The 26,065-nt window shown below is 30.2% G+C and overlaps 2 protein-coding genes and 1 long non-coding RNA gene across 5 annotated transcripts in view; 1 reads left to right on the forward strand and 2 right to left on the reverse strand.

The window, feature by feature from the left end:
• Positions 1-152: 152 nt before the first annotated feature.
• LOC130903359 (Bardet-Biedl syndrome 1 protein homolog) overlaps positions 153-26,065 on the reverse strand; it is a 40,016-nt gene continuing 14,103 nt past the window's right edge. For all 3 annotated transcript variants that reach the window (XM_057815429.1, XM_057815427.1, XM_057815423.1), the window contains 4 exons: positions 2,657-2,812; positions 2,345-2,472; positions 2,152-2,286; positions 153-423 (listed from right to left, as the gene is read on the reverse strand). In XM_057815429.1, the coding sequence (XP_057671412.1) occupies positions 223-423; positions 2,152-2,286; positions 2,345-2,472; positions 2,657-2,812 (620 nt within the window). In that variant the 3' untranslated portion in view covers positions 153-222. The remainder of the gene's footprint in view (positions 424-2,151; positions 2,287-2,344; positions 2,473-2,656; positions 2,813-26,065) is intronic.
• LOC130903346 (ring canal kelch homolog) lies at positions 5,374-25,365 on the reverse strand. The gene is made up of 7 exons (XM_057815421.1): positions 24,861-25,365; positions 24,401-24,698; positions 21,262-21,610; positions 17,197-17,559; positions 13,598-13,798; positions 11,718-12,059; positions 5,374-10,117 (listed from the first exon to the last, which is right to left on the reverse strand). Exons 1-6 carry the CDS (start codon positions 25,172-25,174, stop codon positions 11,752-11,754), a joined length of 1,833 nt encoding a protein of 610 aa, XP_057671404.1. The 5' UTR covers positions 25,175-25,365; the 3' UTR covers positions 5,374-10,117; positions 11,718-11,751.
• LOC130903374 (uncharacterized) lies at positions 16,763-20,504 on the forward strand. The gene is made up of 2 exons (XR_009060733.1): positions 16,763-16,892; positions 17,901-20,504. It is a non-coding gene; the product is annotated as an uncharacterized LOC130903374 (long non-coding RNA).

A 26,065-nucleotide genomic window follows, 5' to 3' on the forward strand; every position in this document is an offset into this window, starting at 1 on the left:
CGGAAAGTACTTAGTTGCCAACCTTATAAATGGATAAATTTATTATTAAAGTTCATATCATTCAATTTTTTTATATTGCTAATATACTTATTTTTACTTATTTCCAACTAAATAATTCCGTTTTACTTCAAGATATAATGAAATGAGACACATTTTGTACTTTTAATATTTATTTAGAATATGCACCGCTAAATATCTTAATCGTTAGAAAAACAATGATTTTTAAACAAGTGAATTGTCAGACATAGGCATAGTCACTGTTGCAGCTAACAATGGTTGAGTTTGTGGGTTATTTTCATGAATAATAAATATTCTAATGACACATACTTCTCCCATCTTAGAAGCGTGTATTTGATCCTCATGGATAACTTCTTGTATCCCCACTTTTACTTTATATGAAGACACTGGTAATAAAAGTGGAATCTAAAAATATGAAATATAGTATTATTTCAATTAGCCCTCCTATTTTTAGATTAAGAATTTTATGGATAAGTAAATTATGAAATTTGCTGCAAATCACTTTACGATTATTGAAAGGTTAATCCATATTTTGTATGCTAGTATATGAAATGATTTGCCATTTTATCACACCAACATTTTTAAATATTTCGTTTGCTTGTGATTATAATAAAACGGTTACCCATAAAATGTCCTACAATTGAATAGCCCATTATCAAAACCTGTTAAATCTGTATATGTTCGAATTTGAGATTTCGATATTCCTTGATACTGCTTTGTTACTATCTATCACTTAAAACGAGATTGAAGTTTCTAAAGCTGTTTTAATTGTCCTAACAACTAAATTGAAAGTCAATTAATTTTCCAAAACTTATTAAATTCATATCGTTTTCAGAAGTAAAACCTGTTCAATATAACTAAGTTATAACTGTAAAAAAATCTGTTATAATGAATTGCTGCAATATAGTCAACAAGCCAACAGATGGAAAATCAGTTATTTTAATATTCTTCGACTTATTATAGACTATTATGTTTGATTGAGCATATTTTCAAAAATAATGTGGAAGAATTCCTTGGGGAAAATAACTCCAGAAAGAGGAAAAGATTTCCCACAAGATGAAAGCAAAACAAAGTGAAAAATGAGAGATATTCATAATGCCCATTGTAGAATGTTTTCAAAATAATTATTAATATCATTTCTGTTAGTTCGAACAAAACTTCAATAGCATCCTACAGTTAGACATATAACGAGCCTATAGCATAGAGCGAAAGAACTTCCTATATTCTCAACATATGAACACGTTGAAAACATTATTCTTCGCTGCAAATATTCATTTTAAAACATTTCATCAGTCCTATTAAAAAGATGCAAGTCTAGAATTTAAAAAAAGTATTCTACAACATGTGTAAGAATCATCAGTAAATATATGAAAATAAACAAAAAAGGCATAAATTTCTCTTTACCGAAATCGTCTAGGCTAAATTAAATAAGTTAGAGTATCTTATCTTTGCTGGAAGGACGTAACCAAAGACTGCCAAAAATTCATAGAATTAGATGTAATCTCTCCAGAGCCAAGAGGAGGCTCGGTAAATTGAAAAATATTCTCTAAAGAGTAAAGCTATGAAAAATTGTACAAATCATTTGAAAATAGTTATTGCGGGGGAAGTATTGAATAAATACAGATTTTGAAGACCTTGAACGCATGCTTCAACAACAAATTGTGATGGAAAATCCAGAAAAAATATCTCTTTGTTTTGTACAGTGATTCAACTAGGGCCAAAAATCATTTCACATTAACAGTTTCTGGTTACTCATAATGTCGAATTAAATGATTTTGTACTAATGGAAGAATATTGACTGAAGAGAGTGATTTTGAACTTTCTTATAATTAAGTATTAATATTAATAACACTAATTTATACCTACTAATATACAACATAGTTTGGAACTGCAACAAATTTGAAAATGACCGATAGTACAGTGCCAAAATCTGTTATTCACAAATATTGACACAAAACCTATTAAATCCAAAAAAAACTAAATATATATTTTCCTATGAAATATATATTATTCATCTTTGTTTGAAAAAATTGTATGATTTTGCCACATTTGAAAAAATTTTGATAATTTGAAAAAATGGATTGAACAGTATATGCTAATGGACTACTCAATTATAGATTTCAAAGTCATTACCAATACTCTATTTTTTGAACAAATATAATTGTATGGTTTCACATGTAAAACCATCGAAACTCCGTTCAAAGGTTTAGTAGAATCTAAATTTTCTAGTGTAAAAATGACGGTAAACTTAGTTCCAATACCCAAGACCTGCAAATACAAAATAATGAAAATAAATTTGTTTTTTACTTCATGAGATTATTATTACCTGTGCCGATAATTTTAAATATCCTTTGAAATTTGCAATTTCATTTTCATTCGATTTATACTGAAGTAGAGATTTAGCAACATCTAATCTTAGTTTCAATAAATCTTTTTGGAAACTTTGGTGAATATCTACAACACATAATTTTAAAACCAGATTAGTTCTCGAAAAAGTGTGAGCGTAGCAGATATATAAACTTTCGATTAATCTATTTAGAAATTTGTATCTCCTAAAAGATTCAATTTTAAAAAGAAAGTGTAGCCTCTTATTTTGCTCTACAAATTAATAAATTTAAAAATTATACAGAATACTTACCAACAGCTGACTCTCGCTCTCTCATGCTGTGTTCCAAAAATAATTTGCTTCTTTTAGGTAGTGGTAAAGGCTTTGTTTGAAATTGTGGTACATTTTCTGTATTAGGCACTGAAAAATCTGCTGTTCGCTTCAATATTCTAAATATTACAGTACCAGCTGAAAATAATGAGATATTAGAATCGACATATTTAAAAAAAAATGTTCATAACTATTTCTGTTTTATAAGGTTTCAACGAAGAGCTTCGCAAATCGATGTTGGTGGGTATGTAATTATTAGTTTATAATTAATCATTTTTGAAGTGTCGTAGAGCATTCGTATTGTTATCCTATCTGGGTCTATAATTTGAATTATTTTTGTCCTTGAAATATGAGTATTACCCGTTAAGAAAAATGATATTTTCACTATTTATTCACTGAAAAATATTTCAAAGGTCTTCTTGGAGTAGTTTGCCCTGAAATAGATCAATGAAAAAAATTACAACAATTGTATATAAAACATAAGCTTTTCAAATGACTTAAATACTAAAAATAAAATATATCGCCTTTTTAGACAAGACCGCCCCATCGATGCATGCAATGGCGGTATCGTATTATTGATCAAAAAAGGCATAAATTCCCAACTCTTGCAACAAAACAATTCTGTAATTGAGCATATGGGAAACACATTTTTTTAATACTATAAAAATTCACAACAAACTTTTGTTGGTGAGGAATTTAAGCTACCTACACCCACAATGGGATCAATATCCAAAGAAAAATTGAAGTACTCTCGTATATTTCTGCGATAATTCTGACTGTAACATATTTTGTACTGACGATCCTACCCACTTCCCTTACGCATACTTTACCCCCAGTACATTAGACATAGCAATAGGACGAAACATCAATAATATAACAAAAATAAAGACATAAAATCCGATCACGACCCCGCCCTTATCCAACTAAAACTCTTACATAAAGTAAACAATACGATAACAAAAAATATTCAAAGCTACAGCACCACAAGCTTGGTCAAATTGAGAAAATTTATACAAAAAAATATTCAAATCACAGACAGAATAGAAAAGCCAGCACACTCAAATAAATTCATTGCAAACTTACAAGAAATAAAAATAACAGCCAAAAACCAGTCCACTACTCTTAAACATAAACCCCAAATCCATGATACCCTCCCTGACATAATACATGATAAAAATAAAATACACAAAAGATGCGGAAACATCTGATCAAGAAAACGATAAAATTCTTTTAAAACAGTATCAACACACAATAAATATTTTAATTAAAGAATATAAAAATAGAATAGAATAGAAATTGAACATCATTTCTAAATAAACTCAAGTCAGAAAATAATCCCTTCTGTGATATTGCCTGGCATTTTATAAATCAACAAAATGAACATAACGGAAATTGAAGAGAAATTTTGAGTGGACTTCCTCAAAAATTTTGTAGAAAACACGCTATATACTCAATATTACCAAAGCAATACAAAACCACTTAGAGACATTAAACATACCTAACTCAAAATACGTAACAACTTGTACGGAAATCTATAACATTATTTTCCATTTAAAAAACAAAACAGCTCCAGGAATAGATAGCATAGACAATATCTTGATAAGAAATTTACCTAAAAAGCTTTAGTGCAACTTGCACACATCACAAACTATATTCTTAAAACAGGACACTCACCCTATATGCTAAAAATTGCCAACATCGTACCCATTATCAAAGCTAATAAACAGCCATGTTATGTGGATAGTTACAGATCTATATCCCTACTAAATAATATTGTAAAATAGACAAAATAATTTTTAAAAGATTGCAAAACTTTGTAAAGAAAAAATTATACCCCCGAGCAGTACAGATCAGAGGTGGTCACACTGTAACTGCTCAAATAAAAATCTTTGATTTCATTAGAAAAGGCTTCCAAGACAAAAACATGATTCATGATCGCAATCGATATTCAAAAAGTCTTGACTCCGAATCGAACGAGGGTTTAATTTATAAATTGATCAATTTATTTGCAAATTCTGGAGGAAACATTCTTGGTTTACAGCAATACTGAAATTGGAAGTCCATGAATATTGCTGAAGGGTATGTTCAGCAATCTCTTGCAAAAAAGCAAAAAAAAATCGAACCAAATTATAGGAGTCACTGAAGTTAATGAACTTGATTGTAATCAACCAAGCGCGGAGTACTTCCGGGGATTACCAGCTGAATAATAATGTGAGGAATATGGTGATGAAGCCAGATGTGAGAAAAAGAAAGAAAGCATCCCATGATAAAGAAGGTTATGACCCAGTTTTGAGACCTCTTTGTAAATTCTCAAATAGTTATCTTACGTTTAAAGGAACAATTTTGTCTTGTGTTTTTTTTAGGTCGAAGGACGTCCCGAACATTCCTGGACTATCTAATTCATTATACAACTTGTAAACAGTTTTCCAAGTCACTACATTATAAACATACGACAAATTTTTAAATTTCATGAGCTCTGTCATCTTTTTCAACTTGAATCAATTTTAACGAATTTCCACGACATGCCACCCTCAACTGAGTGATCACAATTAAAAAGTTTACGACTGCTCAGTGAAATTGAATATTTAGTTACTTACCAAAATTTAAAATATATGATTCTGCTGCTAAATAACATTTTGGAAATTATTGCCAAACATTTTTCTTCATCCCTTTTCCAAATAGAAATAAAAATAAACAGATTTGTTGATTTACAACTATAATTTTGGAAAAAATAATACTACTAGTAATAACCTGATACAGGAAATTATATCATATATACAGTATGTGTCACAAAATAAGGTAAAATACAATAAATACAAATTCGAGTATATTATACCACAACTAGATCAAAAGATTCTTGTCACTTTAAAGTCACACTCAAATTTGTATTGTTTCTTCATACACTTTATTACAGCAGCTATAAAATTTCGATAAAACTTAACGCAATTGTTTATGTCTACATACAAATAAAGTATAGGCGAAAATTACAAGCTGCATCTTATCAGGAAATAAATAATTACAGCCATATACCATTCAGTATATTTTATATCACAGTTTTTGAATAATTTTATTCCTAAAAAAATATAATACTCACTATCACCTGACCTACATAAAGATGCTCACAAAGCAGAGGACTTAGACTACATTCAGAAATTGATTTGTCATTCATATAAAATAGAGAGGTATTGCTTCTACTGAAAAAATATGAATTTAGTACGGCAATTAATGGTATCATTTTATTGAAGTTCCCCAGTGATGTAATAATAAGAAAATTGACAAACTAAACATTTTACTATGATTTTAATAAAAACAGAGATTGGGAAGGGGGATTTACTGCTAAGCTATCAATAGAAATAACATTAAATAGTGTGGGTGAAAAGCTTACCACCGCTAAGATCTCATGCCACCACCTTCCAGGCAGAATTACTTGCTATTGAAAAATGTTTGATCTTGGAAAGAAACTATAAGAAATGCGGCATAGTCATCCATTCTCACAGCCAGGGCTTAAGCTACTACATTACTAATTCCCGATCAATCAGGAATTTAGGGAAAAGAAGACTTAAAGAAAGAAGCGCGAAAAAGCCGTTTACTACCTTTTTACAGTATAGAAAAACGCATCTACAAGAAAAGGGTTTCAGGAATTGAGAGGATCCAAAAGAGAATTACTCTGGTGGATTCTTCTAGGACTGAATCATTCCAATAGAACTTCACTTTGTAAGATTTAAAAATATGCTACACGTTCTTACCGGGTTTCTTAGAGAGCAATGCCTCCCTAGAAAACACATAATGAGACAAAACCTAGAATATGACGAGTACAGATTCTTTGGGAAAAAGGAAGAAACTCCTGACCACCACTATAGAAAATGCTGTGTATAAGCAACACGGACGTGACTTCATCGAAGACATCCCAGAAAATGGAACTAGAGGGCGAGCTGTAATTGGTCTTACAAAGCGGGTAGCTTTGATGAGAGGCAAAATAGATCTTAGAGGATATAGTGTAACGTTACTTGTATATAATATAAATCTTATGTTCTTTGATTGGTGACATTCCAGATATTTTTATGTTTCAATGCTGGAACTGATTCTCGTGTTATTTCAAAATAATCTTTTAAAAGGAAATACAGCGAAAAAAGTTTGATATAAATTAATACAAAACATCTGCATTACAAATGAGTTAAGAGAGGTTTGCATAACCTTAAAAATAGAGACAAAAAAAATTGTGTCTTTTTGAATCTTTTAAATCAAGTTCATCACTTCTGTATTAACTTCTAAAATGAAGATTGTGAGTATTATTTTAAAAAACAACCTCGTCATAACATAATAATAATGCTATATATAATAATCGAACGAATTTTAATAAGTAAAAGATTGAATCTTGATATTTTCGCCTATATAACACTATATAAAATAAATTCCAGAGAGTTATTTTCAAATATCAGATCTTGTCATATTAAATTGTAACTATAAAAATCATTATTCGAAAATCAATATTTGTATTTTGATTTGTTGACAGACGCTTCCTTATTGTTTGAAATTGGCATAAGTGGATTATTATGCTTAGATGAAAATAAAAATTTATTTTTACCCCTGAAAACAATGAAGACGAAATTTTAGCAAAAAAGAAAATGTTAAAATAAATTAAAACATTTTACTGGAATAAAATATCAATTGAAAATTTCTAATTTTTTGCCAGCCACCAAACACAATTTCTCGTATCAACATTTTTACTTAAATTATCTCTATGGATAGATGTTTTAATTTTATTATACAGGATCTCTCACGAAGTTTTTTTTATAAATTGAGTATTTCATGATAATCTTTTACACCATGTAATTTAAATGGATATTTTACAGGTGACCCCAATACATTAATAGACGTAAATTTTTTTGAAAAAGAACATAATGAAGATGTTACCATTTCTTTTAATACCAATGATGCTTCTGTTAATTCTGAAACCACAGAACAAACAACTAATACTTCTACACCAGGAAATGCTAATGACTATGATCAGACTACTGAAGTCAAAGTAGGCGTTTCACCTTCTTCTAGATCTGATGATGCTCCTGATTATACTAAAATAAAGAACTACTGATACGAATACATCAGGAAATACCAACAACTAGAAATGTCAAAGCACAAAATCGTTTTTCATTTATTCATTATTATATAAAGTTAAGCTGTCATTAATTATTAGTCATAGTCTAGTGTGAAAACACTTTAGCAATGAATAAGTAAACATACTACTTATGAAGAATGTGTAAAAATTACTTGTGTTCACTTTATATAGAAATCGATTTCCTAAGAGCAAGAAAAAAATCAAAAGAACAAGTACTGTTGCTCATTTTGAACGAACACTGTGAACTGGGTCTTTTCTAAACAAAACAAGTTCTCGGCAAAAGATACCTCAGGAAGATGACAATGTAATAAATATTTTGAATTGTTTTTAGTTAGATCTACATCGATTTCTTGAACAAAAATTAGGAATAACAATAACAAGTATGTTTCATAATAATTAAATAGCTACAATTGTCATATATGGTCACATGTACATCCAAAGTAGATGTGAGAAACGAAATATCCAAGAATTTGAGGGCAGAGAGACTTGGATTCTATTCAAAATAATTTAGTAACTTGGTTGAAGACATTCCTCTAAATGAAAGGCAAACAATAAACAGCAGAAAATTGAGCATTGAGCGCTTTTTGGATAATCTGAAACAGATTTCCTAAAAAATGGATTAGTTTAACTGGTGTGACGACCCCAATAATTGGATATTACACAGATTTCTTTCCCTGAGATTTATGTCGCAATCTTACTTAACACACTGTTTACACCGCCACCACCATCACAAGGTACACTTTACAGTTTATTTTCAGTATCTGAAGACGATAACTTGGTTATCGAAACGCACGTCAGTGTAATTGTGAGTATTGGTGTAAACAGTTTGTTCAGTATGAATAACTCCAACGGTTCCAGAAATTCCAACTTAGATGTCACAATATTCACTAACTTAAATTATTTAAAGCATACAATAAGCAATCTGGAGATTAGAAAATCAAAAATAATTACAGCATCATGTAGGACAAGAAATCTTAACAAGGTTTGAACATTATATCATAACTTTGGATGCGTTTTAATTATGTTTTTTAATAAAATTATGTATTTATTGTTTCAAACTATACAGTTGCGCATTTAATGGCATCCACTGACATTACTGCACAAGAGCATGTTAACAATTGTTGTGGATTTTTTTTAAACATAAAAACATGTTATATTATACAGTTAGTTCTATTTAAAAAAATTGTTGGGGTATCTTTTTTTAATAAATATAATCATTAGTTTCGATGGTTTGTAGCTGCCAAACATCGTACATGTCAAATGTATAGTTATCAAGAAATTGGACTGTCAAAACGTCACATGATATTTAAACAAATAAACAAATCTATTAACTTTATTGATAATTTTAGTGAATATGTCAATAAGAAAAATTGAGTATGTCCTTGATCACTAATAAGAAAATGTTAACTTGACAGACATTCCTTTTGATTATACTTTTTTTTATTAAACAATTTCGTAATAGAAGTTTGTTATAGTCAACGAATTAGAAACTTTTAGCTTGACTTATAGTCAGTAAATATTGATTCCAATCACAAAATCTTCAACTACAATATTGTCACATCCACAAAATGACCTCAAATAAGAAATCATTTGCTTTAAAATAATGACATAATTTTGCACTCTTTGTGACATGATAAAAATAAATTTTGAATTGCAATAATTATTCAAAATACACATAAATAGCCCCAAACAAATTATTGAGACATATGTATATAAAGCCTATTATTGTTCATTGACGTTGTTCCCACCATTACTACCGTGCCCTTCTCCGTTAGGATCACCTTCTTCCTCATCTTCTTTATCAAGACCTTGAGCTATTAGAAAATCTATAATTCTATAATCCCTTCCCGTTTCCGTGTTGGCAATCCAAAGAGGTAACCATTTATTAGCCAATAACCACTGAAGAGACACTTTACTAATTCTTCCTGTATGATCTTTGGTCCCATAAAGGTTCTCTATAGCGTTATGGTTATTGTTAATAGAACAACAAGAAGAAGAGAGATGGCGTTCGATGCGGCCTATACCATGACCTATTACATCGATACGCCCGTAGGCATTTCCGATACGACCATAAGTACTACTACAACTCGGCTGGTCAATATTAGAATCGTAAGGAAGTTCAGCAAATAATCTTTCTCGAGCAGTCTGAATATCTTCAATAGTTTCATAAATATTTTCGGTGTCGTTTTGATTCGAGGTAAAGTTGGTGCTGGCATTGGGATCGTTGTTGTCGTTGCAAATCGTTTCGTAGATGTTTTCTTGAAATTGTTGGGTTTCGTAACCTACTGCGCCTTCGGCGTTACTATTTTCGTCAATATGCTTTTCACCTAAAAATATATCATAAAATAATTTTCATTCAAGTCATCAGAAGTATTTATTTTAGTTGAGCACCAATGCTATAAATTTTGTTGTCAAAATATTGTGAAACAAACATCAAACATCAAATAAGGAAAGAATATTGAAATAGACCAAACGTTCATTAGGTTTTGGATTTTATTCTCAGAATATTCTATTTAGATCACATTGTTAGTGGCTAATGGTTGTTTCAAGTACCATGTTCTTATATGAAATTTATGTTTAGCATTGCCAAATATGAAAGTTATAGAAAAAATCATAAAATGTATGAATTTCTAGGGTGTTCCGTTTAGAATAACAATTTATTCCAAAGTGCTTTCAAAATATTTTAAATAGACTCATCTCAAATAATTTCTCTAAAAAAATTTGAAATTTGAAGTCTCATCCAAAATTTATTTGAAGAAACTGGAGAGCAACCACTTTCTTACCAAACACAACTCTATACCTCCAGTAAATAGATAACTTTTATAAGGTATACACAGATGCTTCAAAAAACCAAGATGAAACTGGAGCCGCCTTCTACTCCGAAAACCTGTCGAAATCCTTTGTACTCCATCCTATTACATTTATCCACTTTGCTGAACTACCATTCTTAAGGAATTATATATCCTTATAATAACAGATTCCCAAAGTTCACTAACAGCAATCTGCCAACAATATTGCAACTATCCTATTGCCATTCATATTAAGAAGAAGCTACTAACTTGCTAAAAAAACAAGATAAATGTTTATTTCATGTGGGTTCCATCCCACACCGGAATAGAGGGAAATGAAAGTAAATGGATTAGGAAAAAATGCATATAATAACCAATCAATAAAGATTAACTATATAGTACATATCGATTTCAAAGCATTTTTTTAAGAAGAAAATCCACGAAAAGGAATAGCAAATCAGAACCAACACGAACCTTACGAAACCGTTACAAATTATCACGACTATAACTCCAACAATATGAGTAGAAATGAACAAGTGATCCTCTCCCGTCTAAGAATCGGACATACTCGTATCACACATAACTATCTATTAGCGGGAAATCACATACCAATGTGCGGGATGTGCAATAGTAAGTAAACTGTGGAACACCTCTTAATTGAGTGATTAATATGACAAGGAACGAAAAATGAAACAATTACCACATTCACTGGTACCCAAAGAAACTTATGAACTAGCTGAAACACTACACACTAAATCTAAGAAAAACATAGTTAAGGTGGTTCCTGTTGGTGTGTATGGAAACTAAATGTTCTATTTTTAATCTGTTTCAAATGACCCGATATCTTATATTCTGTGAAAGTGGGTTGAAAATGAAATATTATCCATTTCTATAAGGTTTATTATAGATACCATTACCATTATTACCTATTGATTGAGATGTGATTTTAAATAGAATACCTATATGAGAAAAGCCCCACAAGAATTAAAATTGGAATGTAGTTCCTCAGCATATGCTGTTTTACTTCTTAGGGAGTATTATTACGATTTGTGTTCAGAGTTCCATATTTTTTCTTAGTTTAAAATATACACAATTTGGAATTCAAATTACTTAACAGGGCATTTCGTCTATAACTTACCCAGGTCTCCACCATTGCCAGCATTAGGTAACCTTCATATCGGCTTATCAATAATTGCTACCCCAGCATAACTTCGTCCAATACTCATGCAGCTTGACAACATCGTCCAGCTGTCAGTCTTTGGGTTGTAGACTTCAACAGAAGCCAAATTGCTTGAGCCATCATCACCACCCACTACATATAATACACCATTCATGGCCACAACGCCAGCGTTACGTCTGCACATAGCCATATCGGTAACTGGAGTCCATGTACTTTTTGCTGGATCATATGCTTCTACGGATTTTCGAACTAAAGGGCCATCGTGTCCTCCTACTGCATACAGAATACCCTCTAGAACGCCTAATAAGAAAGAAATATATCTTTAGAATTAAAAAGCTTCTATCATTTCATTTCAATATTAAATTATTATAAATTATTAGATAGATAGTGTATTAATCCCACTCATATACATTGAGTACATTTAAAGTCAGTTAAGTAAATAAGCCAGTTACATCGTACATGTACCTAAATATTATGATTGTCCTATTTATATTACATAATTCTTCAAAAATCGCAATATATAACAAATTAATACTCGTTCATTTAAATATTTTGATACATAAATTTAAATAGCTGCAAAAACAACTACAAAACAACCTAATGACTCTTAATAACAAGGAGAGGGTCGTAACCACTGACTAGTTTCGACGTTGTTGCGTCTCTTCAGAGTGGTGTAACGACCTCTCGTTTCGACTCTAATCCGAACTGAAGACCTAGCCAGCCGGGATTGTTACTTGATTCATGTAGTTAAACAGTTGGAAGTAAAGATGTTGCAGGAGGGAGTTTACTGAGAATTTAGTGGAATTCTAAAATTGGCGGTTGATATTTGTTTTTTTTTTATATAACTTTTTATTATAGCAGGCGGTTTATTTATTTCTTTTGTTTCTTTATTTTTTAGAAATTTTAGAATTCTTTTGAGATATATTTATAATAAGATTCTGTGCGCGCAGTTTAGTTCAGTTTATAATAAATAGTCGTGGTAAATAGACCAAAATAGGAAGTAATCGAAGAATTTAAATAAATAGTTGGATGTTAGTAATAAGTGAATTATTATAAGTTATATAGTGAATAGTGTTTAAATAAATTAAGAACGTAGAGACAGTGTTTTTTAAATTTCCCAATGAATACAAATCTTATAAAAAAATAAGAAAAACATTTCATTTGTTATTCACAGCAATGAATATTAATTTGGATAATCGTTCCGGGTATGGTTTTAGTTTGTTCAATTTCTATTATTAATTCAATTCATAAGGTGTTTCACATTTTGAATAGTCTTCTTAACTAAAATTAACATAATTTTGACATCTAAATGAGTATACTAATTATTTTTCGATAATGTATCATCACCAAATAATTTACAGAAATATATTCAATATTTTAAGAATTTAGTTGAAACAGTTGAAATAGGTCAAATTATATAATTTAATATTTAAATTCAATAATTTAATAGCATATTTATTCAAATTTGAAATCAGTGATTATTATTTAAAATTTCTTCTTTAAAATATCCTTTTGGTTTGTATTCGAAGGACCAAATTGTTAAAATGATAAGGACTCTGTACTTAGTTACATACTCTCGTTTTTACGACTACGCTGACTTAGTGAGACCCCCTCCTACATACAATCCCCACTTGTTATATATTACAAGAATTTTGTACAATCCTAGTTACAGAGTATTAGAAAATGTTTGACGATGTTCTGGCTCTTATATATAATATTCAATGATTTACACTTCATGGATAAGTACAAATTCTAGAGATAAATTGTAGATTGGGGAATTATTTATAAATTTGAGTATTATGAGACGAATATTTTGATATTTGTGCCATTTAACATACCTACTCCTGCTCCACTTCTTCTGCAGCCCATATCTGGAACTGAAGTCCAAGTATCAGTGTCAGGAGTGTAGCATTCTACGGAACTTAAACACTGTCTAGATGCCCCGTCGTATCCACCCACAGCGTACAATTGTCCGTAAAGGACACCTACGCCTACGCTACTGCGTCTAGTGGACATTGAAGCTATCATCCGCCATTTTCCTAAAAAAACATGGTATCATTATTAAAATTATATGCTTTTTGAAAAAAAAGACTTGCTAGACACACACAGCCCTCATATTTTTAAATAACTTTCGTTTGGGACTCAGATAGGGCCATGAATTTTGACAAGCTGCCACTTTTCTCTAACTTTGTATTCTGCATTCAAAAACAAAGTTATCAATGCTGGATTAGTTTTTAGTATATTAGGGAAGTATGTTGACAGGGAATAGAAACAGAAACCATTTGCCATAAATTAGCGACCAATAAAAATGGCTCTTAGTAACGTTTTGTTCAAAAATAAGCTGTGTTTCTCTAGCTAACAGATATAGGTTAGTATCAATAGGGGTTAAATTCAAATTATTAAGTACTCATATTGTTTATTCCCTTACCATATTTTTTCTAGAAAATTCTAACTTATTTTTTGATAATTTGAATCAGGTAATGACCAATGTATTGTAAAACAAATTCAGAAACCGATTAGGCTCCAAATAAACTAGTTTTGAACTTGGTTTCTGAATCAATAGTGCCGAAGGCATCTCTGGATTTGTTCTTTTTAATGTGCTAACTAAATTCCCGTTGATGATATGTATCTAAGAAGTCTTTAATCTATCCTTTTAGAATTGACATTCAGCAAATTTTTGTTTGACTATTCATATTTAAGAGTGATTTATCAAGCTACTGTGAGCTATTTAACTTAGTTTTGGAAATTGTTTCAGACTATTCTTTTCCACTGTATTATCGAAAAATATTAATGTTAAATTTCCAAAACGCGTCAAAAACTATATATCTGTAATGGTTCTGATCGAATGACTCGTATGAATTCACATGCTGGTAAACAAGTTCACTTGACTATAGAAAATGCATATGAAGTTAAGTTCCTTATGTTTTTTCAAATTTAATGGAAAGAATGTTGCTTGTTTACATATAATTGAACCAGACTAATTCCCTCTGCTCCAATGAACCCGAAAGTCTAAAGAAATGGTTACATTTAGATTGAAGAGATCTAAAGGATTAGAAATGTCAGACTGCTAGAACAGAATAACAAATTAAATACCAATACATAAACTTTTAATGCTTTATTTTTGGAGCATAAATTAGTATGATCTCAACATTGCAGCAGAACAGCCGTGCCAGTGCCCCTAGGCCCAATATTTTTTTTCGCACCTTAGTCTGATTAAAGTTACTTTGCTTAAAACCTCTATGAAAAAATTGTAATCGGCTTATATGTTAATAGCTTGAACACTACTCCAAGATGCAATTTTATCAAAATTTGTGGAATTTACTTGGTTCTGGGCTTAACAAAATGCAATATCAAAACACTTTTAACAATTTTTTGTATTAAACAGTGAGCTCCCGTTCGTGGGACTGAAACAAACCAATGCAGTTCGTAAAAATCATAAATTCTATAATCAGTATCATCAATATAGACAATTTTTGCACCGTAGACGAAGGGTGGATTCACCACAACATATCATAGACCAAATAGCAGTTAAAACATTTGAGTTACTTGGGATGAATCAGCGCCAAAGTAGATTTTGTAGGTATTAAAATCATTGCGAACTGTCTTACTATACTCCACAATGTGAAAATGAAAATTGATTTATTTTAATAATATATTTTCTGACATTTGAATGAATACCCAAATGATATTTGACGCTTGCATATCTACAGTATTCTTATTTAACGCTAAAAACAAATTGCGAGATTACTAAGATTTGGTAATTTTTAAAAGTTTTATAAGCATATGATTAATTTCAGTAATGAAACAAAAAGTAAATAACATCATTCTATGAAGACTATAATTGATCTCTCAAAACATTTTATTCATAGACATGCAAAAAATGAACCTTAATATATTTTATAGAAAATTCTTTACAAAAATTAATTTGCATTCATTTTCAAAGGAAACTGTTTTACTTTTTTTCATCTCTAAAATTTTGTCATTTCAAAAATTTTGCCGTCCCTCAAATCGTGTCCGCCTAGGCCCGGTCCTCGCGTGCCTATGCGTAAATCCATCACTGACAACAACGTATATTGTAGAACTTCAAATAAATGAATTTGTATAGCTAATTTACAGTCAACCTATAATACTACATTACTAGTATTATCTTCATCAATACGGAATTGCAGATAGAAAAAACCTGTGAAGAACTACATGAAATAAAAACATATGATTCAGTCAAAAGATACTATTGTCAGATAAACAAACTAATTATTTCCTCAAGAAGTGTTTCTTTAAAAGTAAAGAAATGAACTTTTGGCTCCTTCATTTGTGTTGAATTTCTTACCGGCAAGCATTTTTTTGGGATCAGACAATAGCCAGTAGTCACTGGGGGCCAGATCAAGAAACATTGTTAAATCAACATACAAAATTGTTTTGAAAATAACAAAAAGTAGCTTCACTTAAATGGCTGTCACTTTTTTCTGACCAATCGAAATGTCATGAAATTTTACACATAGTCTTTTGAAACTTGGTACTTCATAAACGTCATATAGATTTGACATTAGCAGCGCCATCTGTGTGTCAGTTATACTACTTATTAAGTGATGTAATATTTACTGATGAGTGCCAGTTAAATGTTGTAATAGCGCATAATACCGTCACGTATGTCGATTGATAATTATTGGAGCGAGTTTTTAATTACGAGATAGAAAGTTATTTTTTTTTGTGTATCCATCATGAATATATTTTTTTTTAAATTTCCCACATACTCGTTATTATACATTACTTTGTATTAAATAAAATAATTCACGATATTTTTTTATCACACCTTGTATACACCAAAACATAATATAAATAATTCGACCAACCCAACCTGCAAAATTAAGCAATTCTCTCTATTTTCTAAATAAAACCTAGTAATTTCCACCTAACTTAAACTTAGCTAAAATTAATTTAATGGTGTGTAATGTACAATCACTTATCTTCATAATTAGTATTGAATATTCAATATATTTGAATGCATTAACAAGTTAGATATGAAAATAGTGATAATTTTTACTGAGTACATTGTAAACAAGCAAAATTTCTTCATACTTTCAACGAGTAATGGGTTTGCTTTGGTCACATCGAATATGAGTGATGTATTATGTCGTGAGTGTTATATAAGTTCAAGCCTGTCGTAAAGAAAAAATTAAATTATATAAGTGTGGTCTCAGTGTAATTAAATAATCCCAAAGTAAAAAGAATTAAATTCAGTGTCAAAGTTCTTTATTTGACATTATTTTGATATTGATATATTAATAGTTTGTAACACAAAGTATTAATTGGAAATTTTATTGCCATTTTCAGAGGAAATATATCTAAATATATATCGGTATGTTGTAATTATAATATTATATTAGGCAATTCCCTGCTGTCTGGCTAATAACTATGAAAAATAACTTTTTAAATTTACCTGTTTGCGGATCAAACATTTCAGCACTATTTAACCCCGTCGATCCATCAAATCCACCAACAGCATATATACAATTATTTAATACGGCTACTCCCAATGTAGATCGTCTAGCTTCCATGCTTTCAAAAGCAGTCCATACATCCATTGCTGGATCGTAAAAATCAACAGTCTTAACTCTCAGAGAACCATTGAAACCTCCAACAGCGTACACTTTGCCTCCTAGAACAGCCAACCCAGCCCTACATCGACGAGTTGGCATTTCGGCTACTTGGTACCATTTTTCTTCTTTGAAGTCGTAACTTTCTACACTGCGGATAGCCTTCGGAGCCTGACCACCAACTACTAGTAGAACTTTTGGTAAACCTAGATTAAATAAAAAAAATATGTCATTTTCTTAATTATTTCTAAAACAAATTACTATTATTTATAAGTATTAAGAAGTTTATATTTTATTATTAAGTAAAATTTTTTACAAGTGATATTATAAACAGAAAAAATAATTTTTTGGGTATAGTAGGATTGACTAGGTGTTTTATTGCAAAAATACTAAGGTTTTTGAAAATAATTTCTGATCCAGTGATAACTGGAGAAATTTTTTTTAATCCAGAATCCAGGCTTTACGCACTGAACCACCAAATATAAGTTATTGTATAAAATAATGAAAGTAAACTTTGATAAAAATAAAAATAGATTTTCCTTTTTAGGGAAATTTCATCTGCTGTTTACTCTTAATGTTGTACATTTGGTGAGTATATGAAAAAGGTAACTGTAGTTGCAAAAATTGCAATTTACAGTGTGTCCATTTTTAACGGAAGCTAAGTGATAAAAGCTAGTAATTTATCTATTATGAAGTATGAAGTAAGAACAATGAAAAAATGACATTTTATGTTTGGAACAATTTCGTGTCAAACACATTGACTATTGTTATGATGTATAATTAGAGAAAAGCTAAGATTCTGTTTCAATTAGGAATATATCAAGATATTTTTTAAAATGAACGAGAAAATAATAAAATAATTTATAAAAAAGTTTATATTTTAATATTAAGTTTTTTACATGTGATATTATAAACAAAAAATAATGGAGAATAATTTCTTTGGGTATGGTATGATTTACTATGTGTTCTATTGCATTAAATACCAAGGTTTCTGAAAATCATTTCTGATCTAGTAATAACTAGAAATTTTCTTTTATCCAAAATCCAGGCTTTGCCTGACCACCAAATATGGTTATTGTATAAAATAATGAAGGTAAATTTTGATAAAAATAAATAATAGATTTTCTTTTTAAGAGAAATTTCATCTGATGTTTACTCTTAATGTTGTACATTTGGTGAGTATATGAAAATGGCAACTGCAGTTGCAAAAAGAGTGACTATAGTTATGAGATATAATCAGAAAAAAGCTAAGATCCTGTTTCGATTAGGAACATATCAAATATTTTTTAAAATGAACGAAACTACAGATCGGCAAAATATGGTTTAAACAAAGCTGAAAATGATTTATAGAGGAAATAATTTACAAAAGAACAGCAGTTAATAAATTATAATCGGCACATTTTTAGTTAATCATACGGAAATACGGAAAAGAAAAGTAGATAGCAACCCATAATCCATAATTTAGTTATAAACAGTAGGTATTGCCAAAGTATATTGAAATACTTCTTTTGTAATAATGAATTTTACAAATAAATGTGAATGTTCTATAGTAAAAAGTAACCTTTAAAAAGATTACTGAAATAATAAATCATGTAATGGATAACTATTAAACTGCAATCAAATAAAATCAAATAAAACAATTATGCCAAGTCTTATTGTTTTTATGATTTCAAAACATTCACTAAATACCTCAAGGAATTAAGTAGAAGAAATTGATGAATGCTATGAATAAATTAGAAATTTATGACACAATGTACTGAAAAGAACAAGAGGCTTAAAAAAAGATCAGAAGATTGAAAATTCGTTTTATATATAACTAAGTTTTAGAATTGGTTATTGGGTAGTTGCAATGGAATTATTTTCTTATTTCTCAATAAAAAACTATTTTGCACAATTATGATATGTCATACTAAATCCAGATCTCGCGATCGGTTCAATTTAATGATTAAATATGTGTTTATAATTTTTAACACTGTAAAATTATGAAAATTATTACCTTCTTAACTTAATTTTTCTATCATATATGTATATTAAATTACTTATTCAGTTATATAAAAAGTTGCCTTGTGACATGAGTGTTTCATAAACCACATTTTTTAGTTATATGTCTATAATTTTCATTTCCCATTATTAATAAGAAAAAAAAATAGTTTTATTTATTCAAAAGTGTTTGATGTTTTTACTACAACTTTGTTTACAAAAATTCCAGATTTTTAAAATAGTTATAGAGAAAAATGAATTGTAAATAACACATTACTCAATAAATCGTATGACTAACTAAGAAAAACACATTTTTTTGTTAAAAATCGATTTTATTCGTCAATGTGAAAAGCAATAAAATCAATCCAATGCTTCTCTAATTTGTCAATGCCGTGCTTGTAAAAGGATTTGTCTTTTGCCTCAATTAGGGTTTCAATTGCTGCTTCATTTGAGCTGAATTTTTTACCGACGAGCATTTGTTTGAGATGAAAAAGTAACCATTAGTCACTGGGTGCAAGATCTGGACTATACGGTGGACGAGGAAGCAATTTGAATTTGATTTTTGAATAAGTGCATTGTCTTGGTGAAACAGTGGTTTTTTATTGGCCGTTTTTCCTTTAATTTGAATTCAAACGATCCAACACTTCTATGTAGTATTCGTTATTAATTTTCTCTCTCTTTGGAGATAGTCAATGGAACAATATTCCAAGCGCACCCTAAAATACTGAAGCCATAATCTTCCCAGTCTTTGGACGCTTCGGACGTGGTTCACCGGTTACACTCCATTCAGATGATGATAGTTTTGATTCTAGATGAAGTGATGGATCCATGTTTCATCCATTGTCACAACATTGCTCTGAATCATCAACACGTTGTTGTGTTTGATCGACTATTTTGAGACAAAACACAATTCCTTCTACAAGTTCAGCATCGAGAAGTTAGAGAAGTGAAATCGATTTTTGACAAAAAAATGTGTTTTTCTTAGTTAGTCACACAACTTATTGAGTGATATGTTAGTTAGATTTCATTTCAGTTTAGCTTTTAAGTAACAACAATCGGTTTAATTTTGTTGGAGAGTGTATACATGTATTATATTTCACATTGTATGTTAATGAACAAAGTATGTATTTTTAAACTCAACTGTTACTATATTAGACTTTTAATGTATTAATGTGTTTAATCTTCATTTACCTTCCTCATTCAATCTCTCAATTTTTACCATGGTTGTGAACGGCTAAATATCCAGAAACCATATTTGATGAGGACTTTTAATATTAATAAGAATAAGTCTGTAATAAATTTTGATTGTATAGTTTGGTTTTTATAATAAATTATTTTCTTTTTGGTAATTCTGTAGATTGTATTATATATACTGTTTATACCACCACTACACCAACACTCACAAATACAATGTCTGACGCGCTTTTCTATAAGTAGTTTTTGGTAAATAGTTTACCTTCAGCCTCTGAAGACTATAACTTAGTTATCGAAACGCGCGCCAGACAGTGTAATTGTGAGTTTTGGGTTAAACAGTACGTTCAGTATGAATATCACCAACTGTTCCAGAAATTCCAACTTATCTATAGATTATAGTTTATAAGAACTACATGAGCAACTATAATCGTTTCGATATTTTAATTTCAAAACAAAGTATTTTAAAAAAAATTGTAAAATGACAAGAATAAAAAAAATGTCCAGTTTTTTAAAAATGTAATATTCCTTGACATCCAGCAAGTTATTTTTATGAAGAAAACCATTCAAGACTTAAATATATTCACAGTAATAAAAATGTACAACTTTACAGCAGAATAATTTTAGTTATTTAGATATTATTTAAAAATTTTTCAAAATTTTAAACTAAAAAACTTAAATGAAAATTTCAGATAAACCTAACAGAAACACATCTAAAAATTTCCAACAAAACATACCAACTGGTTGCCTAGGTTTAGTTCTTGGTGTTCTAAACGAAGTTTTGTTGTCTCCTTTCAACAAATGATACTTTAGAGCTTCTATTATATAATCTTTACACTGTAAATCTGTCTTCAGTAAAGGTTCTTCTTCTACTCTCTGTACCAAATATTCTTGTGACATAAGTGGTAATCTAACATATTCCATTAAAGAAGAAAGATGCTGTTTCCTATTTTCTAAGTCATTTTGTACCCATGCCACCACACATTCAAATACTTTTTCTTCTGTAGGTACTGTCAATCTATCACTACTTATTAATTTTGACACTTGGAGATGCGAAAGTGTTAAAAATTCTTCACATTCAACAACCTAACAAATAAAACTAATGTAATCATTGCATAAATTCAATCTGCAGATATTACAGTTAAATTTAGTTTAATTATAAATACTGTGAAATAATCGACGTTTTATGGTTTTCTTGACAGATTTTATTGTATATTGTGGTAAATTTACATTGTGTGAAGTAGATGGATAGATAGATGGAAAATGTGCGTTGTTCTGTAAAGTAACTGGTGAATAGATACAGTACAAAGGATATAGTGGAGTATCCAAAGCTTTGGATTTTTGTTCACGTGGATGAGTTTATTTTTTTAATTGCTGTTTTTAATACAAATTGCAGATTCTACCCTTTTTTCTTGTACTCATTATTTTTCATTATTCAAACAAGAAATTGATAAAATAACATATTTGTATAATGTAAAAGTAAGAGAACTACAGAATCATTTCATTAAATAACATAGTCTTTTTTCTCGTAAATATCATTTGAAATTACATGTGGCAAAACATAAAATTGTGCTTTTAAAAATGTTTTCAAGGTAATAAAAAAAATAGTTTCAATTGTGAAGTATAAATGATTCACCGAAGCATCCAAAGAGTGTGATTTTTTCAATTTGAACGTTTATATGATCTTAAATATAATGGCAAACTTTTATCTACTCTTCACCTGGGAGTACTACAAAATGCTAACAACTTCCATGTTGGTAAGTTTAAAAGAACTAACTTGGCAGCTACCCAATTATTTTTTGCTGCTGTAAGAGAATTCAAATCCAGCTGAAAAAGTGATAATCCAGGGACTTTGTCTTATGTTCCTCCAATGGTTTGTCAATATACCAACTCACTATGACCACCTCTTGTATAGGGAACTATTAGGATCTGTTTTCATCTAGTTAAATGATACAAATTGTCCCTTATTTTACCCTCCATTAACGTATCGTCTCGGACTACTTAATTTTAATCATAAATTTACCTTACTTCAATTTATTACTATATTCGTTAAGATTTCTTGTACATTGACGGCTTCTAATGGGAACCAACGTCATAGTTAAGCGGTTCCAAGTGTCCCTTAGTCATTGAAGTTTCATTAACGTATCAAATTATTTACTTTTATTTTCTATTGATATGACTCTAACGACCATAAATATAATTATTTATAGCTTTTATGTACAATAGAATTTTGGTATTTAAAGCGGTTTGTAAATAGATACGAGATTCTTAATAATTTTGGCATCTGTCGAGTACGGTACTCAAATTATTGAAACCAAGTTTAATTATTTTCTAGCATAATAATTATTATTAAGTAGTTTTATTGTTTTAATACAAATATCGTCAACCATAATTGGTTAGCCCGAAGATATATTAGAGAAGTTACATTTCATCCTCTTCTAGGTTGTGATATGATATATTGTCAAAAGCTAACCTTCTGAAAAATTTGCTGATATTGCAATATCGTCATGTGACATACCGGGAGATTGATGTATACTTGGGAACTAGTTCCACACGCATGAATCTAATATTGCATCAACATTTAGTTGAATACACTGTTTACGCCACGGCTACACCAACACTCACAATTACACTGACTGATACGTGTTTAGATAACCAAGTTATCGTCTTCAGAGACGGAAGGTAAACTAAAATCTAATAATTTGACTTACCTGCTTCATACTGAATTCTCCTACCAATAAACCTTCTCCCGCGAAAATTAATTCCAATGGAAAAAGCTTTTTGGCGGAAATATTCACGTTCATTCTTTGACTACTAAACTATAGAGTGGGCTGTAAGGAATTGGCCCTTTGTCCCTATTTAAGCTACTCTTACATCTAGCAATGCATCCAATAATATATTATTGGTTATATTATTCAACAATTTTATATTATTATTTATGTCACGATTGTTGCTGGCAGCGTGATTGGCAATACCTGATTTTTTGGTTCATCCATATTTCAAATGGGCTATGTGCTTTTTAAATTTAATTTAATTTAGTATAAAACATGTAAATCAAGTTATTAGATTTTAGTTTACCTTCAGTCTCTGAAGACGATAACTTGGTTATCGAAACGCGTGTCAGACAGTTTAATTGTGAGTGTTGGTGCAGTGGTGTTGTAAACAGTATATTCAGTATGAATATCACCAACGGTTCCAGAAATTCCAACTTAGCCAACATTTAGCTGTCAAAAAGATTTGTCCACATAATTTGACAATTGCTCAAATAAAAAGCTTGTGTCAATTGGTGCAAAGAAATGCTGAACAAATTCAATTGCAGTACTTCAAAAGTTGTCTATAACATTGTGACAGTCAACGAATTATGAATCTATGATAGAAGCCCAAAACTAAACAACAATTGAATGAATGGGGCTTTCAAGACGAGCCAAACCCAACAAAAGTTTGTGCATGTAGCACTTTGAATCAAATGGAGGTAGCTAAATCGGAAAGAACGCTTCAAATATTGATCCAAACTCTATAAAGCCATATCCAATTATAAATATTCGTTTTTATTTGTCTTAGTACCAACCCTCTCTTGCTGTCCACAAAACCTAGATGATCATAATGTGAAGAAGTTCAGACTAGGTTACTAGCATGATAATATAATGATGATCTGGTTATTATCTTCCCACTATGTCAATGTATATATAAAGAGTTTAAATTGGAAAATTTTTCTAATATTTTCAATTTATTTATTTGAGAGCAAATATGTATGATATCATACAAATATTAGATAATAAAAAGTTGATTAATAGAAAAAATATGTTTAGTATTAGTACAATGATTTTACTAAATATCTGTAAATAGCATACATACTCATGAATCTTATTCACTTACTTCTGAAAAATGAAGTTCTATGTAATATTCGGCATGTGACAGCAATTCTAAACAGCCATGTAAATCTGCAAATGCCCTAATTCCCAAACAGTTTGTTGGATGTAACTGGGCTTGTAAAAATTCACAACAAGCATCCCTAACATCAGTAAGTTGTAATAAATTTGCTGCGGGAAGTAATACTTGTACATTGTCTTCTGTTACACTAACTTCTGAAGTATATACATATTCTATCAAGAGCATTAATGCTTGCTGATCAACTTCTTGTAACACTATTCTATCTTGCCTACTCTCTTCAAAACTAGAATATTTATAGTTTAATGTTGTATTCTATATTAGTCATTCATGTATAAAACAAAGATTTAAAAGCATTAAATTAGTAGATTTAAAGTGAAAGACGCGAGTAACTAGATTATTTAATGACGAAGTATCATAGTTATAATTAGAATATTTAGTAAATTACCTAGAAAACATTGCGTAGAAATAAGGAGAGCAGGCAGCTAATACCATCTTATGTGCAGCTATTTCAGCATCTCCAGCTACCAATACTACGTCGCAAAGTAACTTCTGTTTCCTCATTAAATTCATAACATCGAATGCTTTTTGCGTGTGCATATGATTCCTATATGGTGGTCTTTCTTTTGTGTGAGGATGAATTTGTGAGATGTGTTTTTGGGAACTTTCATCTAATGAATTTTGACTAGCGGAACGAAGTAGTAAGCAACTTCCTTGTCTTTCCATAATATTTACTGTTGGCTCCATTTCCAACATACACATACACAACACTACGAATTGTTTGTTTTTTCACAACAGTCGTTATAACCAAGGTCAAAAAGTCATCGATATTAGACAGCTGTCAGTCAGCTGATCGCTACAATTTTTAATAGAGGTGGGATTCTAGTAGTAGTTGGTTATATCCGTTACCAATTTACAAGAGCACAATCGAACACAATTAGAATCATGGGTTTTGAGCACTTAGTTCTTTGAAAAAAATTATTCGTAAATTAATTCGTAGTATAACGATACATTAGATTTAGTGAAAAACAGGAATTCTGTTGCACTGTGCTAGGTTTAGAACGCATTAAAAAAGATTTCGTAAAAATATACATGTTTACAACATAACCTAAAATTTGAATGTTACATATCTTAATTCTTATGATTCAAAATGATGAGAATTATGAGCTTTGGATTGATTAGTTTAGGAGATTATTTTATTCAGAGTAACGTTTTTAGATGTGACCGTACTATCGCTTTTGTTAATTTGTGATACAGGGTCGATTCATAAACTTGACTTTCCGTTTGACGTTGCCGTTCGTGGGTGACGTTTTCCGTTTGACGTTCGTAGCAAATTCCACACCCTATTCATAAATTTGACGTTGCTGCTGTTAACCTAAAAATTTTTGTTATTCTTTTTGGCGTGTCTACTGCTTTTTGTTTTCGTGATGTTTTTGTGTTTTTGTTTGTAATCGGTATTTATGGACGATATTATGGAAAATAACAGAGAGAAAACGAGCAAAGCCAAAAGACCTCCATAAACAAACAAACAGAAAGAGAAATAACCCCAACATCACGATCTAACGTCAAAGGTCAAAATCACGTGACAAATTCAAGCGGATGTTATTGGTTCTCTCCGACTACTACGAAAGTTGCTACGAACGGCCGACGAGA

This window comes from Diorhabda carinulata, chromosome 2, assembly GCF_026250575.1.
Source record: "Diorhabda carinulata isolate Delta chromosome 2, icDioCari1.1, whole genome shotgun sequence".
In the NCBI taxonomy this organism is placed as follows: Eukaryota; Metazoa; Arthropoda; class Insecta; order Coleoptera; family Chrysomelidae; genus Diorhabda; species Diorhabda carinulata.

Coding starts and splice junctions, on each gene's coding strand:
- LOC130903346 (XM_057815421.1), bottom strand. CDS start 25,174: ATGTGTATGTTGGAAATGGAGCCAACAGTAAATATTATGGAAAGACAA. Junction 24,699..24,860: donor TTCTACGCAATGTTTTCTAG/GTAATTTACTAA, acceptor TAAATATTCTAG/TTTTGAAGAGAGTAGGCAAG. Junction 12,060..13,597: donor AAGAAGTGGAGCAGGAGTAG/GTATGTTAAATG, acceptor CTTTCTTATTAG/GCGTTCTAGAGGGTATTCTG.